At 48.4% G+C, this 14,512-nt stretch overlaps 5 protein-coding genes across 5 annotated transcripts; 3 read left to right on the top strand and 2 right to left on the bottom strand.

Moving 5' to 3' along the window:
- Window positions 1-96: 96 nt before the first annotated feature.
- Window positions 97-1,182, bottom strand: N7517_009566 (ankyrin repeat domain-containing protein; the record flags this gene model as incomplete). The annotated part of the gene is made up of 1 exon (XM_056727289.1): window positions 97-1,182. The coding sequence occupies one exon, from the start codon at window positions 1,180-1,182 to the stop codon at window positions 97-99; it is 1,086 nt and encodes a 361-aa protein (XP_056575861.1).
- Window positions 1,183-2,170: 988 nt separating this feature from the next.
- Window positions 2,171-3,280, top strand: N7517_009565 (uncharacterized protein; the record flags this gene model as incomplete). The annotated part of the gene is made up of 1 exon (XM_056727288.1): window positions 2,171-3,280. One exon carries the CDS (start codon window positions 2,171-2,173, stop codon window positions 3,278-3,280), a length of 1,110 nt encoding a protein of 369 aa, XP_056575860.1.
- A 758-nt stretch (window positions 3,281-4,038) lies between these two features.
- Window positions 4,039-6,132, top strand: N7517_009564 (putative C2H2 finger and ankyrin domain protein; the record flags this gene model as incomplete). Its single annotated transcript, XM_056727287.1, has 2 exons — window positions 4,039-4,190; window positions 4,244-6,132. The coding sequence occupies exons 1-2, from the start codon at window positions 4,142-4,144 to the stop codon at window positions 6,130-6,132; spliced, it is 1,938 nt and encodes a 645-aa protein (XP_056575859.1). The 5' UTR covers window positions 4,039-4,141.
- Window positions 6,133-9,414: 3,282 nt separating this feature from the next.
- N7517_009563 (uncharacterized protein) lies at window positions 9,415-10,218 on the top strand (the record flags this gene model as incomplete). The annotated part of the gene is made up of 1 exon (XM_056727286.1): window positions 9,415-10,218. One exon carries the CDS (start codon window positions 9,415-9,417, stop codon window positions 10,216-10,218), a length of 804 nt encoding a protein of 267 aa, XP_056575858.1.
- Window positions 10,219-11,097: 879 nt separating this feature from the next.
- Window positions 11,098-12,548, bottom strand: N7517_009562 (AP-2 complex subunit mu; the record flags this gene model as incomplete). Its single annotated transcript, XM_056727285.1, has 3 exons — window positions 11,098-11,104; window positions 11,166-12,156; window positions 12,212-12,548. The coding sequence occupies 3 exons, from the start codon at window positions 12,546-12,548 to the stop codon at window positions 11,098-11,100; spliced, it is 1,335 nt and encodes a 444-aa protein (XP_056575857.1).
- Between the last annotated feature and the right edge of the window lie 1,964 nt (window positions 12,549-14,512).

Here is a 14,512-nt window from a genome sequence, read left to right as displayed (position 1 = left end):
ATCCTTTTCTTCTACAAATAATTAAATTCCAAAACATTACAGCACAATATATATCTCTTGGTTGGTGCTACATATATGGAAGAAAAATTTTGGATTTCAAGCATTTTCTTTCATAAATTCCTCAATGACCTTTGTTATTTCTTTATTCCCTGAGTTATGTGCATACTCAGCTGCGCTACCCCAGTTCCCTCTTATATATGGATCTGCCCCATGCTCTAACAACCACTTGACCCGCTCAACTGCTCCTGCCATCACCGCATACACAATCGCGTACTGTAGGACCATATGTCGGGACTCTTCTTTCTGATTAACATCAGCCCCACGTTCAACCAGTAGTGCCATTACTGGAATTCTACTGGTATCGAATTCCTGACTCGGTCCCACACGACCAGCATGTGGATTCGTGCCGGGAGGACGAGCCCCAGAGGCATAGTGTAGCGGTACGCCGTTCTGAATACTAGCGCCCGCATCTAGAATCATACGCACAGCCTCAACTCCTCCATGAACTGCAGCTGCCTCGAGTGCAGCACACGAGGAAGTATCTGGCCCACCACGCCTATCATGGCTGGTTCGCTGCGCCCCAAGGTTGGGATTGGCTCCATGGTCGAGGAACCAACGAAGAAGAGGGAGGCTCTTGACGGTCCGAGGGAGAAGAGTACGGCCGTAGTAACCTGGAGTATTGGGAGTCCATCCGTGCTGGGTAAAGAGCTCAAAGAGTGCAATTTGATGTTCCAAAGGTACAAAGAAGATGTTGCTTGGAGTTTCGCGAACTATTGGTGCGCCACTATCAAGGAGATAACGAGCAACCTCAACATTGCCAGAGCGCAGGGCACGTGTTAGGCCATGGTGAAGAAAAGCGGGTGTGAGATTTCTAGGTGAGACAATGGATTGAATGACGGAAAGGGGGCCGTGCTGGCAGGCAGATTCAAAGGACCCGAAGAAGGCGGGAACTTCACCAACCGACTTGGGATTTTCACCGATGAAGATAATGTCAGCGGGATTCAGTATGGGGAGGTCATCATATTTAGACCCCATTGTCCCTGATTGAGGCCGCATTTGCTGTCGTAAAGGAGTGTCATTGTTGCTGCTGGTGCTCAGTTGTTGCCTAGCAGCCATCATCTGCATTTGATGTCGACGTGCATTTAGCATTAGCTGCTCTTGAAGTTGCTGTTGTGAAGACATGTTGCCCACAGCGATGGTAAATTCTCGTCTCCTATATCCCGGATTTTGTCCAAGTTGAGAGATTGATCAGGGAATGGGCCTTTTGATGATAGTCATGTGACGGCCTAAATAAACGACTGTGTTCGAATATGTACTGGCCAATCAAGGATCCAGGCCTTGATTAGTTGGGAAATCAACATTATGCCCAGGTGGGTTGATCGGGGTACGTATATGCCTCGAAGATCAACACATTAATTCATTAATCATTCTTCAGTCTAAATAACTTGACATAACGACACGAAGTCCGCAGTCGGTCGGGCTGATAGTTACTGTGTAGGTATCTCCTTGCCAGCTCTGTTCCAGTGGTCTTATTTGAACTCATCCTTGAGACTGAAATCTTACCAGGAAGACAGGGCTGTAAATAGAGATCCTTCATTACTGACTCTAATGACATACTTCGGCTTTTTAGTGATAGAAAGTGGTGTTAACAACAAGCTCACCAATCCTATTGTATCTAAGCCCAAGCAAACAAGCTTTGTTGTCATTGTCTCCACCAGTAGCTCTGCATACAGCTCTTGCAACGCGATAGTCTAGGCATTATATTATAGTTATTCCTTTTAGTATCAGTGAAAGTAGGGGTACACCTTGCCATTTACTATCACGAAATCTTCTTCCCCTACTTCTTCTGTGAGAATCAAAGGTGTCCAATGCAAAATCTACTTTACTCGAACAGTAAAAGCAACACCATTCCTTAAGTATTGAGTGAGACATCATCAGCAAGTACCAGCACTAGGGAAATTGCCTTCACCAGTTCCAATCACTATCCAAAGCCCCAGAGCAGCATTAAATGTGTCTGCTATATCCTCCCACACTATAGTCTTCAACTCTACTCAGATTGGAAGCCCTCCGTCAAGTCAAAGGTGCTTAGAGTGAGATTGAAGATCTCACATTTGACCTGGGTAACTCTTCTTCGTCCTCGGAATGTGGTGCAAAGAGAAAGAGAGGTTTAATGTGCTCTGTTGGAGACACCATAACCACATCCTCCTGTCTCGAGGAGAGGTTAGAGATCGTTTCAGATAACATCAATACGGATGGTACTGAAGCCATTAGCGACACCCTGGAGGATTTTATTAGTGACGATTCCACTGCCTCTATAACAACCTGCTCACCCTCAACTACTGCCACCGATATTCTACCAGCCGAAGGTTATGGGATTGCTACATGTACTGGGGTCGCAAGTCAAATACAGCCTGCCTCCAAGGCAAGTCTCTCTAAAGGTCAAGATAAGATAATGATGATCAGTTCCTTAACTTCCTATGCTTTCCAGGGCGTTTCTCCTCCCTACAGCAGCTACGTCGAGAGCTTGACACCAGTTTGGATTGACCAGCTTGGATTGGTATCTGCACAATGGTTTGACTATCCATCATATGGCCACTCAGCTGTAGGAGTCAAAGGCATATATGGATGCACAGCAGTCATCATAGCATCCGAAAAGGGTGTTTACATTTCACACATTTGGGAGAGCCCTGTGTTTGTTGATGAGGCCTTCAATCCAACCGATGGCAACTTGTTCACGATAACTGCATTCAATTCCCTCCGAGATGGAACGATATTTGCACAAATTGTAACTGATTTGATTGGAACAGACCATAGCCCTGGTGTCCTGAATGCAATCTACGCACCTAAAGTGTTTGTCCTCACACCCTTCACCACAGATTGGGATCGACGGAACTTTGGCATTTCCACCACATTCAGATATCAAACGCGCGCCGAAGAGCTCGTGCAGAAGATAGCAAACGTTGTTCCTGGTTCCGGTGGAAATGGCATCATCCTGGGTTATACACGTACGAGCCGGCAGGTATCAAGTCAAGAACCAGGCATTGCAGGAAGAGCCATTTTGGAGATTGACCCTTTTTACACATGGCTCACTACACCCTACGACTCAAAAACGGCGGGCCTCCAAATTGGTCGCTGGCGTCTGTGGGTAGAGGACCAGCTGATTACTTACCAAGACTTCTGGCTTCCTTGTGTTACAGCTCCTGGGGTACTTCCTGACGAGGCATTGGCTAACGAGACGTTGGTTACGCCAAGCGGAGCAAGGGCTACCTCCTATTTTTGATATTATCCATGGCTTTTCAGTGCGTAGATTATAACTTCGTCGATTCTCTCCAATTTCAATCGGCATTCCACCATACATCTTGAGGTCTCCGTTTTAGACTCCGGCCCTGGTAGCTCTGGTATCAATATCTCTTTAGGTCTAAACAGTCTGACTAATGTTCGAGGCTTACCGAAGCATAGGTATCTCCCATCCCACAACCATTTGTTTCTAGAAGCTCTTCGTCAGATCCAGTCTCATCAACATCCAATACCGGGAACATTCGAATAGGGGTCAAATCCTGGATAGATTACTGCTGTTGATCCGCATTATATTAAAAAAACCATACTTGAAAGGCGAGTACAATATGGGTGGACTATTGTACAACATATGAAGTAGACATCGTATAGATATAGCTAAACAATGCAAATATCATGACGTCACCGACACACTTTATTCACAAATCACGTGATAACACCAGGTACAGAAAAAGCGTACATAAAGTAGATAGAAATAGGGCTAGAGAAAAGAGTCATTGCCACAACTTGATGCTATACAAAGGCATCAAATACAATAACGAGGGAACAGGAAAATTAGGCCCATGGGTGTAATTTCCTAATCGGGAGGCCGACTCGTTGATATCTGCGAGCACAGCCCACAAGCCGAGAGTCACTCATGAAAAAGGAACATTTTCGTCCTAAAGGAGGCTGAGCGAAGTTTCACAATATGACTCAGGATCGTTGCTACTTCAATATCCAGATATAAAACTGACGACGAAGCCCAGTCCACATAGTGCCCGCATTACTCTTAGGCGGTAAGAGCCCATTTATCAGCGTCATTGGAGGGGCAGCACGATCGCAATACACATTCTTCGCCCAGCCCATCATGGTCGACACGACTCAAATGGAGGAGCTCTTGAAAAGGCCTCTCTATGGTATGCCTCCAAAACTCCATATGGTCATTGGCCCATCCCGCTGATCTTTCCAGTGTACGATCTGCCGCCGGAACTTCTTGCAAGCTTAACGGCCAAGACCACAAGTCAACCTGTCGCTGAAGAAGAACCCGGACCCTCTCCGATAGAACTTGAACTAGCAGCGCAGGACTCTGCGATCGCAACCTCCACACTATGCTCCCTCTGCAGGGTCTCTTACAACAGCGTACAGGAACAGCGTAGCCATGTTCGCTCGGACCATCACCGGTATAACATCAAAGCCCAGCTACGCGGGAATGCGCCTCTGGAGGAAGTCGAATTTGCGAAGGCGATCGGAGAACTAGACGAGTCTATATCTGGTTCTGAGTCAGAGGAGTCAGAGGAGGAAGAGGCAGAAGGGACCGCGGGCACAACGCTGTCCGCTCTGCTGAAAAAGCAGGCCAAGCTGTCCCACCCGAATGAGGACCCGGATATGACCGAGACACCAATCACTCCGAAGCACCCCATATTCTGGCTATCTAGCTCGGGATTGCCATCAAACAAGTCCCTAGGCGTCTACAGGGCCATTTTCTCAAATGCCGAGCAGGAAGATCCCGCTCACCTGGTTGATACTCTGCGACGAAAGCAGCTTGCGCCAATCAAAGCGCGCACCAACAAGGCAAGCAACGTGCCGGACCCCGCTGCTTCTGGCCCGCACATTTTCATGTGCATGATCGGCGGTGGCCACTTCGCAGCTATGTTGGTTTCTCTAGCACCGGAGATTCACCGAAAGCAAGGTGGAGTGGAAGACAGGCAGGCTCGGGTCATTGCGCACAAAACGTTCCACCGATACACGACGCGTCGAAAGCAGGGTGGCTCGCAGTCTGCTAGTGATGCGTCACGCGGTGCTGCGCATTCGGCTGGTTCAAGTCTGCGCCGGTACAACGAGGCTGCACTTGAGAAGGATATTAGAGAGGTGTTGTCAGATTGGCGAGAGATGATCGATACAGCCGAGCTGTTGTTCGTCCGAGCAACGGGAAAGACAAATCGAAAGACTCTTTTCGGTCAATATGACGGGCAGGTCCTCAGGCAGAACGACCCCCGAATTCGAGGGTTCCCCTTCAATACTCGCCGCGCAACTCAAGGAGAGCTCATGCGGTCCTTCAAGGAGTTGACCCGATTGAAGGTCAGTGAGGTGGACCAAGCTGCACTGGCTGCGGCTGAAGCCAAGCGGCGAGAGGAGGAATCAAAACCATCTACGCCTGTTCAAAAACCGCAACCACAGAAGCCGAAGCTCTCGAAAGAAGAGGAAGCTGCCTTGTTGCACACATCCCAACTGCAGGCACTCATTCGCCGCTCAAAGGTCCCCGCCCTCATGTCCTATATTTCAAACAACTCCATACCCTCATCTTTCACATTCACGCCCGGCGACACGCCACAAAACTTCCGATGCCCCACACCCCTCCATCTCGCCGCAAACCTTGATACACCAGCCGTAGTCACGGCCCTCCTCACAAAAGCTGGATCTGATCCAACGGCAGTCAACAACGAAGGCAGAACTCCATTTGAACTCACCGGCGACCGAGCCACGCGCGATGCCTTCCGCATTGCCCGCCACGATCTCGGCGAGTCAAAATGGGACTGGGAAGCAGCCAAGGTTCCATCAGCAGTCTCCAAAGCCGAGGCCGACAGCCGGGCCGAGAAAGAACGCAAAACTACTGAGGAGGAAGAATCCGCCCGGCGCAAGGCTAGCTTGGATCGTTTGAAACGCGAGGAGATTGAAAAGGCGGCACAGCCGAGAACGACTAAATCTGGTGGTCGTACTGTGGGCGCCGTTGAGAAGTCTCTAGCCGAAAGGAGAGATGAGGAGACTAGAGGTATGACGCCTGAGATGAGGATGCGGTTGGAGAGAGAGCGCAGAGCGAGGGCTGCGGAGGAGCGCTTCCGGAGAATTCAAGGTCAATGAGATCTTTTTGTATACCCTGAGCATTGAAGTTTTGACGGCGTGACCATCGCCATGAATATTCCATTCCTGAGTAGATATTGGCTCTGGGTTTGCCATGGGGTGAAAAAATATATTATTTATCTTTAGCATCTCTTTACCTAGGTATTTTCTCGCCAGCCAGGCAGTTGCTCGCTGCATTTTGTATAGCCAACCGTATTGTAGTCACCACCATTATTCCTAGAAATGAGATGACGTTCTTTTGTTGAAGCAAGCATGAAACGGTACTAAAAGTTGAGAGCTAAGAACACCAGTACGATCGGGGATAATCCTCGGCAAAGCGAGAGGTTACTTCATCGTCACCTAATGATCATCCCTGGGAAGCAAGTTACACAGGCAATAGTTCTTGATCCTTCGGGCATATGGCCCACGACCCACAGAGGGACAGGAGGGGCTTCGAGGGGGCAAGGGAAGCTAACAATAGCTCTTACTAGGACCACACGGATAAGAATAGGAGACGAGGGCTTCTACCTTCCATTGAGCACTATGGAACCAGGGTCCAGTGTAGTAAGCCCACTTCTGCTTGCGTGGCCTCCTTATTCTCATCCCTGCATCTCGGGTAGGGCTAGTCTAGTCGTCACTGTAAAGGATGACGGTCCCTTATTGTGTGACTATGAGAGTAGAACCGGGGGGGGGGGGGGGGGAGAGAAGAGGGGGAGAGCTCGATACAGAAATAGGGAGTGCTGATCGATGGCGAGCGTGGAGGGTTGGTCTCACTTCCAAGCCAATGGGTGGTTGAGCCATGGGGAGTTGATTGTTATACACATGACTCGGACTAGGTGCATCGGTTTCCAATTCGAGTGGTAGACCTCGAGTGTTGTGAGCCAGACTCTTCTTCCACAGCCACTGACTGCTAGAAAAGCCATGGTACATCAAGTTTGATTCTATAGGCCCTGTTTTAGAAGGGTTCCGATACCTATCTGGGGCGAGGCAATCCAACACAGCCCCTAGACCCAATCAGAGCTCCCTGTCGGCTGCAATTATAATCCCAGCAAAAAGAAAAGAAAAGCAATATTGTAAAATATTGAAACCTTAGAGGGATGATCGCCAACGGAACCATACATTGGACCAGAGATCAAGACAGGGAGAGAGTGATGGGGCTATATTGAGCGATGTCTGAGGTTATGAGGCCGCAGTGAACGCCTGAGACCGAGTATCTTGCCGTATGAACCTAAAGGCGAAGCATAGAGGGGCAAGTACAGTCCCAGCCACATTAGGGCAAAAGCCCATCAAAAGAATGTAGAGATGATCTACAATCAGACCCCGTGGGAAGGGGCTTATGTCTTGCATTAACGCCACAGGATCTTGCATCTCGTGAGAAGCTTAGATAGCATCCACGTAGGTAGACTCGAGAGGGAAACCGTGGAAATTAGGAACCTTCATCACATTCTAGATTTTGTGTTTATTGCACCGTTCTTCGTAGTATAGATTTACTTCTTGCCTGTGCTCTAATTTTGGAAGTTTCCCAAGCCTAGCCTCGTGTGAGCCTATGACTCTCGATAGGCTACCCCTTGCATGAGATTGGATTTTGATCAGTGGCTGGGGGCACGGGTCTTGGAATGGAGGCTACTCCGCACGGAGTACTTTGAAGGCTCTCCATTTGGTATTGTAGATAGGACTAGGACCCTTTGGATAGTCGTGGATCTGACAGTACTATCAGCCCTTCTGGTTAAACTGGGTTCCAAGGAGCAGGCATCCCTTTTCAATTGGCACATATGGGATATCCTTTACCACCTGTTTGTATATCGTAATGAGTGTAGCAACGGGTCTATGTATTATGCAGTTTGCAGCCAGTCTGCACCCCGCAATGTGGTAGATGCAGAGCTCTGCAAGATAATGCAGGCTGTATCTTTGCACGAGTTGGCCTGATTACGCCCCTGTAAGGAGAAACAAGGGCAGTCGGAGTTTCTTACAATACAGTATAGAAAATCTCCCGAGTGGGATGACTCTGGGTGATCTTGCAGGGCACATGGCATTCTGAGCATTGACCCACGAGTCTTTGTTCACACTATGCATACTATACTCCATAGGTCGAGTATACTTCATACAGTATGGGAAGTCTTTAGGGCATGTCCAAATTCTTGGCGCGCCGCGTCGCGCTACGCGAAACGCGAGACGCGTCAACGCGAAAAAAATTACGAATGCCAGCATTCCACCATTAGGCCATTTGCAAGGTCTAAGAGTAGGATCATACAAGTGACAGCGTTCAAAGGCATAGTCCTAGAGGGTGGCAGGGAACAAGTCTCCTGGTGAAGGGTAGGAGAAGGGTGGGAGAATAGTAGAAAGGGAACCTCACCCTCTTTCAGATCATTATTAAAACACGACTTTCCCCCGGTATAGAGATTCAGGGAAACAAAGAAATATGTGACCTAGCGCGTTTAGGCTTTAGGGCTGTGCTTGGATACAAGGTATGCTGCCTAATGCACTTGATGTTACTGGCTTAATTCCATTGCAATACACCAATACAACATTGAATCATGATCATACAATTCGTTGAACCTCCAGTACATCGGGGTCAATCTCTTGCCCAAATAGGAAATGTAATTGGAAAAAAAAAGTGTCTCAGGGGTGCCTCGTGCCTGTTGCCCTTCAGGGCTCTCTTTGTATACGCCTTGCATGTAATCCCTCTTGTCCTAGACTCCTTAGTATACTGTTTCACTGGAACTATAGTTCCAAGTCCTTCACAAGTAAATCCAAGTATAATAGAAAGACCTTCATTCCTGTTCCTATCTAGTATTCCTATCACTCCTATCATCACATTCGTTGACCCTTGAGATCTCCCTTCTCTTTTTTTTCAACTGTTTCAAGTCTTCCATAGTTCTTTTGAACATCGAACTTGAAAGTAATAGATCAGACACATTCTTTGTGACCTAAAATAAACCTGACGTTGCACGGGAGATTCATTCGCTTGACCGTTTGCGGCCCCAATTTTCTTTTTATCGCCGCATTTCCCCTCCAACTTCTTCCCCCTACAACACTCGCTCCAAAACATCCATATCACCAACTTGCTGTCGCATCCCTCGGAAAAGGTGGAAATCGAAGCGCATTTCAACGACAAGATCATCCATTCATTTTCGCATCCCCAACTCCTTCGTCGCGCATCGCAACCGCCTCCGGCGCAATCGCAGCCTACCCACAAATCGCGCCAACGCGCAACAACTCGACGTTGACTCTTTCTTTGATATATTTCATCTTCAAACCAACTTCAAATCACTCAAATCGCACATTAAATTTATATTTACAATCATGCTGCTCCCATCCGCCCTCCCATGCGATGTGCGCCGGTCGTCTCGCTTCACTCCCAATCGCCTATTCTCAACACCTCCCCCATCCGACACAGGATATCCATCGGGCAACGGTCTCCTCGGCACCTGCCGCGCACTACAATCTCTCCTCAACAGATCGCCCACACCTTCACCGCGATCAGTGAAACCCCAACGACTCCAGAGCCCCCTCCCCCTCAACACACCCCGTCGCTCGCCGCGATCGCACAAGGCTGCGCGACCTGTCTCTCCTAGACAAACACCACCACCCAGAACCGCCGCTCTCACACCCCCACCTCCTCCATCTGCACCCGCACGCGGCGCAAACAAGCGCCGCCGCGACATCCTCGATGACGATGACAGCGACGCGGAGATGAGTCGGCGCAACCGCTTCGCGACCCCCAAACGCCGCCGTCACGTTCCCTACAATATGCCTCTCGGCCTTTCCTCCACAGACTTTTACTCTCTACATTCTCCTCCTGTCACTCAATCCCCTCCCTCTCCTCCTCGTCGCCAGATGGACTATGACATCTCGACTGGCCAACGCGTCGACCCAGACGCGCCTCTGCCCTCCATTGAGGTGACAGAGGCATGTGCTCCTTCGGTTCCACAAGACTGGACTGCCGAAGAAGACCAACGCCTTATCGAGCTGGTCCTCGAGAAATTCCGTCTCTCCCAACAAGAATGGGATGAGTGCGCGCGCCAAATGGGCCGCAGCCACGTTGGACCCAGATGGCAGTCCCTCGTTGGTGAGGGTCGTGTCGGCCTGCGCCCGCGTCGGCGTTGAAAATTGCTTCTTGCAATTACCCTCCTTTATTAATGTATTATATGAACTCTGTACCACCCTGTGACTGATCCTATTCCTATTGGCCTGACTTGGCCTTGATTTCTTTGCCAAAACACCCCTGTATTATCATATCTTCTTGTATTTGTGAGACTTGGTGCATTCATTTTCTTTCGGTTTATTGTCTACTGGCCAGCACAAATTGCTTGTTTCGTTTATTTTGTCCGGTGTTGTGGGTTCCGTTCTACTCGGGCTAATGTGAATATGCTTGTTGCTTCTTTTCCTGCTCATATACTGTCCTTTTTGTGTGACTTACTCTTCCACATCTGTCTTTTCCCCTCTTGGGCTTTGATTTGCGCTTGTTTGGGAAGTGTACTACTATCTACTACTACCAACTTGACACATTTTACATTATCTATTTCTTGAACAACCGTAAGATAGTAACTGTAGACTTTGACGCTCAATGTATGCCACTGTTGCAATAATCCCATCGTATCTATCCATGGATGTGGCTTTTGATTATCTAAATCTCTGAGCGCGGTTGGTAGAGCCATTTTATATGACCCTATGCGGCCTAGGATGGTATACCTAAAGCCGAGTGAAAACATGCTACCACATAACTTCAACCCTTTGCCATGGCACTAAATCTCCTGATTCTCGACCTAAAATTCACCTCCAAGCATATATTTGAGGTACGGGAAATAATTGGATACTTGTGAAAAATTCAGGTATTTATATGGCTCCATCCAACGCCAGACACCCGTTGTGCTGCGCAAAGTACAAATAACAAGATGAAACCGGACTCAAGTCCATTGATATCAACACTGCTCGTCGGAAATTTCTCCCACACGAAACAAAATCACCTCGAAATTTCGAGAATGATCAGAACCTAAATGAAGTAATTGAGTCAGTCACAGAAACAATACCCAACGGAAAGATAATACACATACCGAATCTCGTAGCTCCCCGCGCGAGTCATATAGCGTACCCACTTGACAGAGCTATAGTTATTCTTCTCAAAGACCTTAAGATAGCGCACCAGCAAACCAGAAGAGGTAAACATAAGCAAACTAAACGAAAGACTCATCGGCGGACGACTCCAAGCCTTCTGATGCGTCATAGTAGTAAGCGTTGCCTCAGCATTAAGCACATACTCCGACTGTCCGGAGAAACGCGCGATCTTCCAGACAATATTGTTCTGCTCAGGCTCATACTTGGCGCGGCCCTGGCTCGTGCGCTCCGTAGTCTTAGCAGTATTAAGCGGCGTGGGGATGCGAATAACAACATTCGTAGCGAAGAGCTTGGAGCTGTAATTCGCCTTGATAGCAACGCTGTATTCGACCTTTGTAGTACCGATCTCGCGCACAATCGGGTGCACCTTGAAGGGTAAGTTGACGTTCTCGGTGGCGCGGTAGCGCATCAGCTCGAACTCGCCGTCCGGCGGCACGAAGGAGATGATGCGGTCTGCATCGAAACGGCCCAGTTTCACGCATTGGTGGAACTGGCAGTCTTCCAGCGTGACGGAGCCTGCCGCAGCGCGCGTTGTCTTCGATGTGCCGAGTCCGTTGCCACCGCCGGGGTTGTTCATGTTGCTGGAAGTCTCGCCGGTGTCTAGGAGGAGGCGGTCGTTCAGACCGAATTTGCATTCTGGGGTACCGGTTAGGTAGGCGCGCATGACGATCTGGCCGTTGACGTCGGCGCGGAGGACGGTGCCTGTTGCGGACATCAGGAGATTAACGTCTTCGATTACGTCGACGAAAGCTTCGTTTTTGCGGTATTTTATGTCAGAGCGACGCCAAGAGAGGGCACCTGTTGCTTGTTGGGTGATTCGGGAGGAGTCTGTTGGAGAGTTGGCGATGGCGGACTTGACGCCTTCGGTTGTGATGTACATTTTCAGGGTATCTGGATCGGTGTTCTGGGGGTATCCGAAGTCGAGGATTTCTGTATCATCAATTGTTAGGGTCTGCTTCTAAGCCATTGGGCCCTTTTCACATACCATCAAGCAGTTCGTAAATCAGGACGAAATTGTTCTTCACGGCCTCCTCGTCGAGCTTCCCGAAATAGCTCTTCCCCAGCATGATCAGCCGGTAGAGGAATTCGAAGACCAGCGCGGCATTGGCATTGCTCTTGGTCACAGCTACCAAGTAGATGTTCTCATGCTTAACATGGCTAAAGGTCGTCGAGCCCAAGGTCAGGATCGGCGAGCGCACTTGGGGATTGGAGATGACTTGAATGCGGAAGATGTCGGCTAGACGAGGGCGGCAGTCGCTGCGGAAGGCGCGAAAAATGAGATTTTCGCCCTTCTGATTGAATATTAGGATCCCCGAGAGCATATTGTTTGTGGTGAGTCGACTTGCTCCTGGGGATGGAGTTGAACTGCGGAAACAGGGGTGTGGGGTGGATCGACACCGCCTGAGGTATAAAAGGAGGTGCCACTTCCATTGACTACTTGACTACCGTTGTGCTAAATATTAAATTATCAGTGAGCTCTTCATTCCTTTTCCACGACTCTCGAAACTCCAGACGATTCGTTGGTCATCTCAGCTTCACTTCTAGCTCATTAAAGAAAAGCACGAACCAAGTCAAGGTTCTGGGGGAACCAACGTCCAGCTTGTACTTCGGCCAGAGGGCTTGTTCTGATCCCACTGAGAGTCAAGAACGATAGATTGTCGCCCATGGCTTTCTTTATTATTTGGGCCAAATTTACCTGATATGGAGGGCCCAGTTTGATGGCAGTCGGGGATCTGGCGTAGACACTACCTGAGCTGGAAATCCACCAGGTCAACACCACGGTTAGCCAAGAGCTAGGCCAGCTTAACCGAAGCAACTAAATTGCCTCATAGACTTCCAAGAGTAGTCTGATCCTATTCTCAAAACTACATCCATATCCGTCCTTTTGTTGCTGACAGGACTGAGAAACTGGTACAATAGATAGTGGGCGTATCAAATCTCAATAACATCAAGACCGACCAATGACTTTGAGATACCCTCAGCCTTAACCTTCACCGTGTACCCCTGAAAGTGTTAGAGAACTTGAAGAAGCGCCTTCCAAAATGCGAACCCTATATCCTCACCTATAACGATCTCAATTTGGATAACATCATGATCCAAGATGGAAAGGTTATCAGTATACTTGACTGGGAGTACGCTGCCTATTTTTCTATCTGGTATGAATACGTCTCGGCCTCTTTCAGATTTACAGATATGGATGTCGAATGGAAGAGGTCACTACAAGAGCTCTTAGGCGTGCATGACGAGGGACATGAAGATGCCAAGGCATTTTGGACAGATTTGCGTAATCTAAGAGAGTATCCGGATTTGAATGAGAAAGGCTAGGAAGCCTTGAATAGACTATCTTAAACTAGTGACAAAATTCTTTCTTGGGCGAAATCGCAGTTGTAGCCCCACGAAGAGAGACGAGCCTCTAGTGGAGAGTATTCTTGTATCGGGTGGCCAGGATGAAACAAAGGTGCTCATTCATAGTGATTTGCACCAAAGCAATATTATGGGGGATAGTAATGTCTTGGCCGGAATTATAGACTGGGGCGTAGCCGGCTATAGTATCGGGAATGTGGTATTTTTGCTTACGGTGGCAAGCGGATTTTATATCCGATATATACTTGATGGTCGACAAGTATAAGTTTTGGTATAGAGCTAATCAATCCGTCGACTACGTTGGAGTTTGCATGTCATATTCATTTCATATCCGACCCAATTGATACCACTGAACGGTCTGTGCTGGCTTTTGGGTGTGTCAGATAGGCCAAGTAAGTCATGCATTGCATAATTTGATGCCACCAACCGAACGCATGTATGGGTTGTCGGGGTGGATACTAGAAACTGCCGTAGAAGGCTTTTTATGCAGGCAAAGCAAACACTGACCTGCATGAATGCTCAATGTATAAGTACCATATATAGACCACGGGCTGCTCTACTTCTATTAAATATAAACGTGAAGCATTAAAGCAGAGAAAGCAAATCCGCAATGAAATTATTTTTCGGAATGCTAGCAAGTCTAATGGTGAGAATGCAGTATGACAGCCAGATATGGACAAAAAGGCATGGTCAAGATGACAATAAGAAATCAGGGTAAAGTAGCCCCTAGGGGAATCAACAGGGATATGTAGAAGCTGACAGAAGAAATATAAAAGAAAGGTATCAAATCACAAAAAGATTAAAAGCAAACCCCCCGACTCAAAAGACGAAGGTATATATGGAAAGATTCGGTGTCGAAAAAAACTGCCGCGGGATGGATATCATGCAGAGGTCCCACGAAGGGAACAAATCACAAAGATGT

The sequence above is a fragment of the Penicillium concentricum genome (assembly GCF_028827145.1).
Source record: "Penicillium concentricum strain IBT 3081 chromosome Unknown utg000004l_segment0_segment0, whole genome shotgun sequence".
NCBI classification, from domain to species: domain Eukaryota; kingdom Fungi; phylum Ascomycota; class Eurotiomycetes; order Eurotiales; family Aspergillaceae; genus Penicillium; species Penicillium concentricum.
This window is presented reverse-complemented; position numbering and strand designations above follow the sequence as displayed.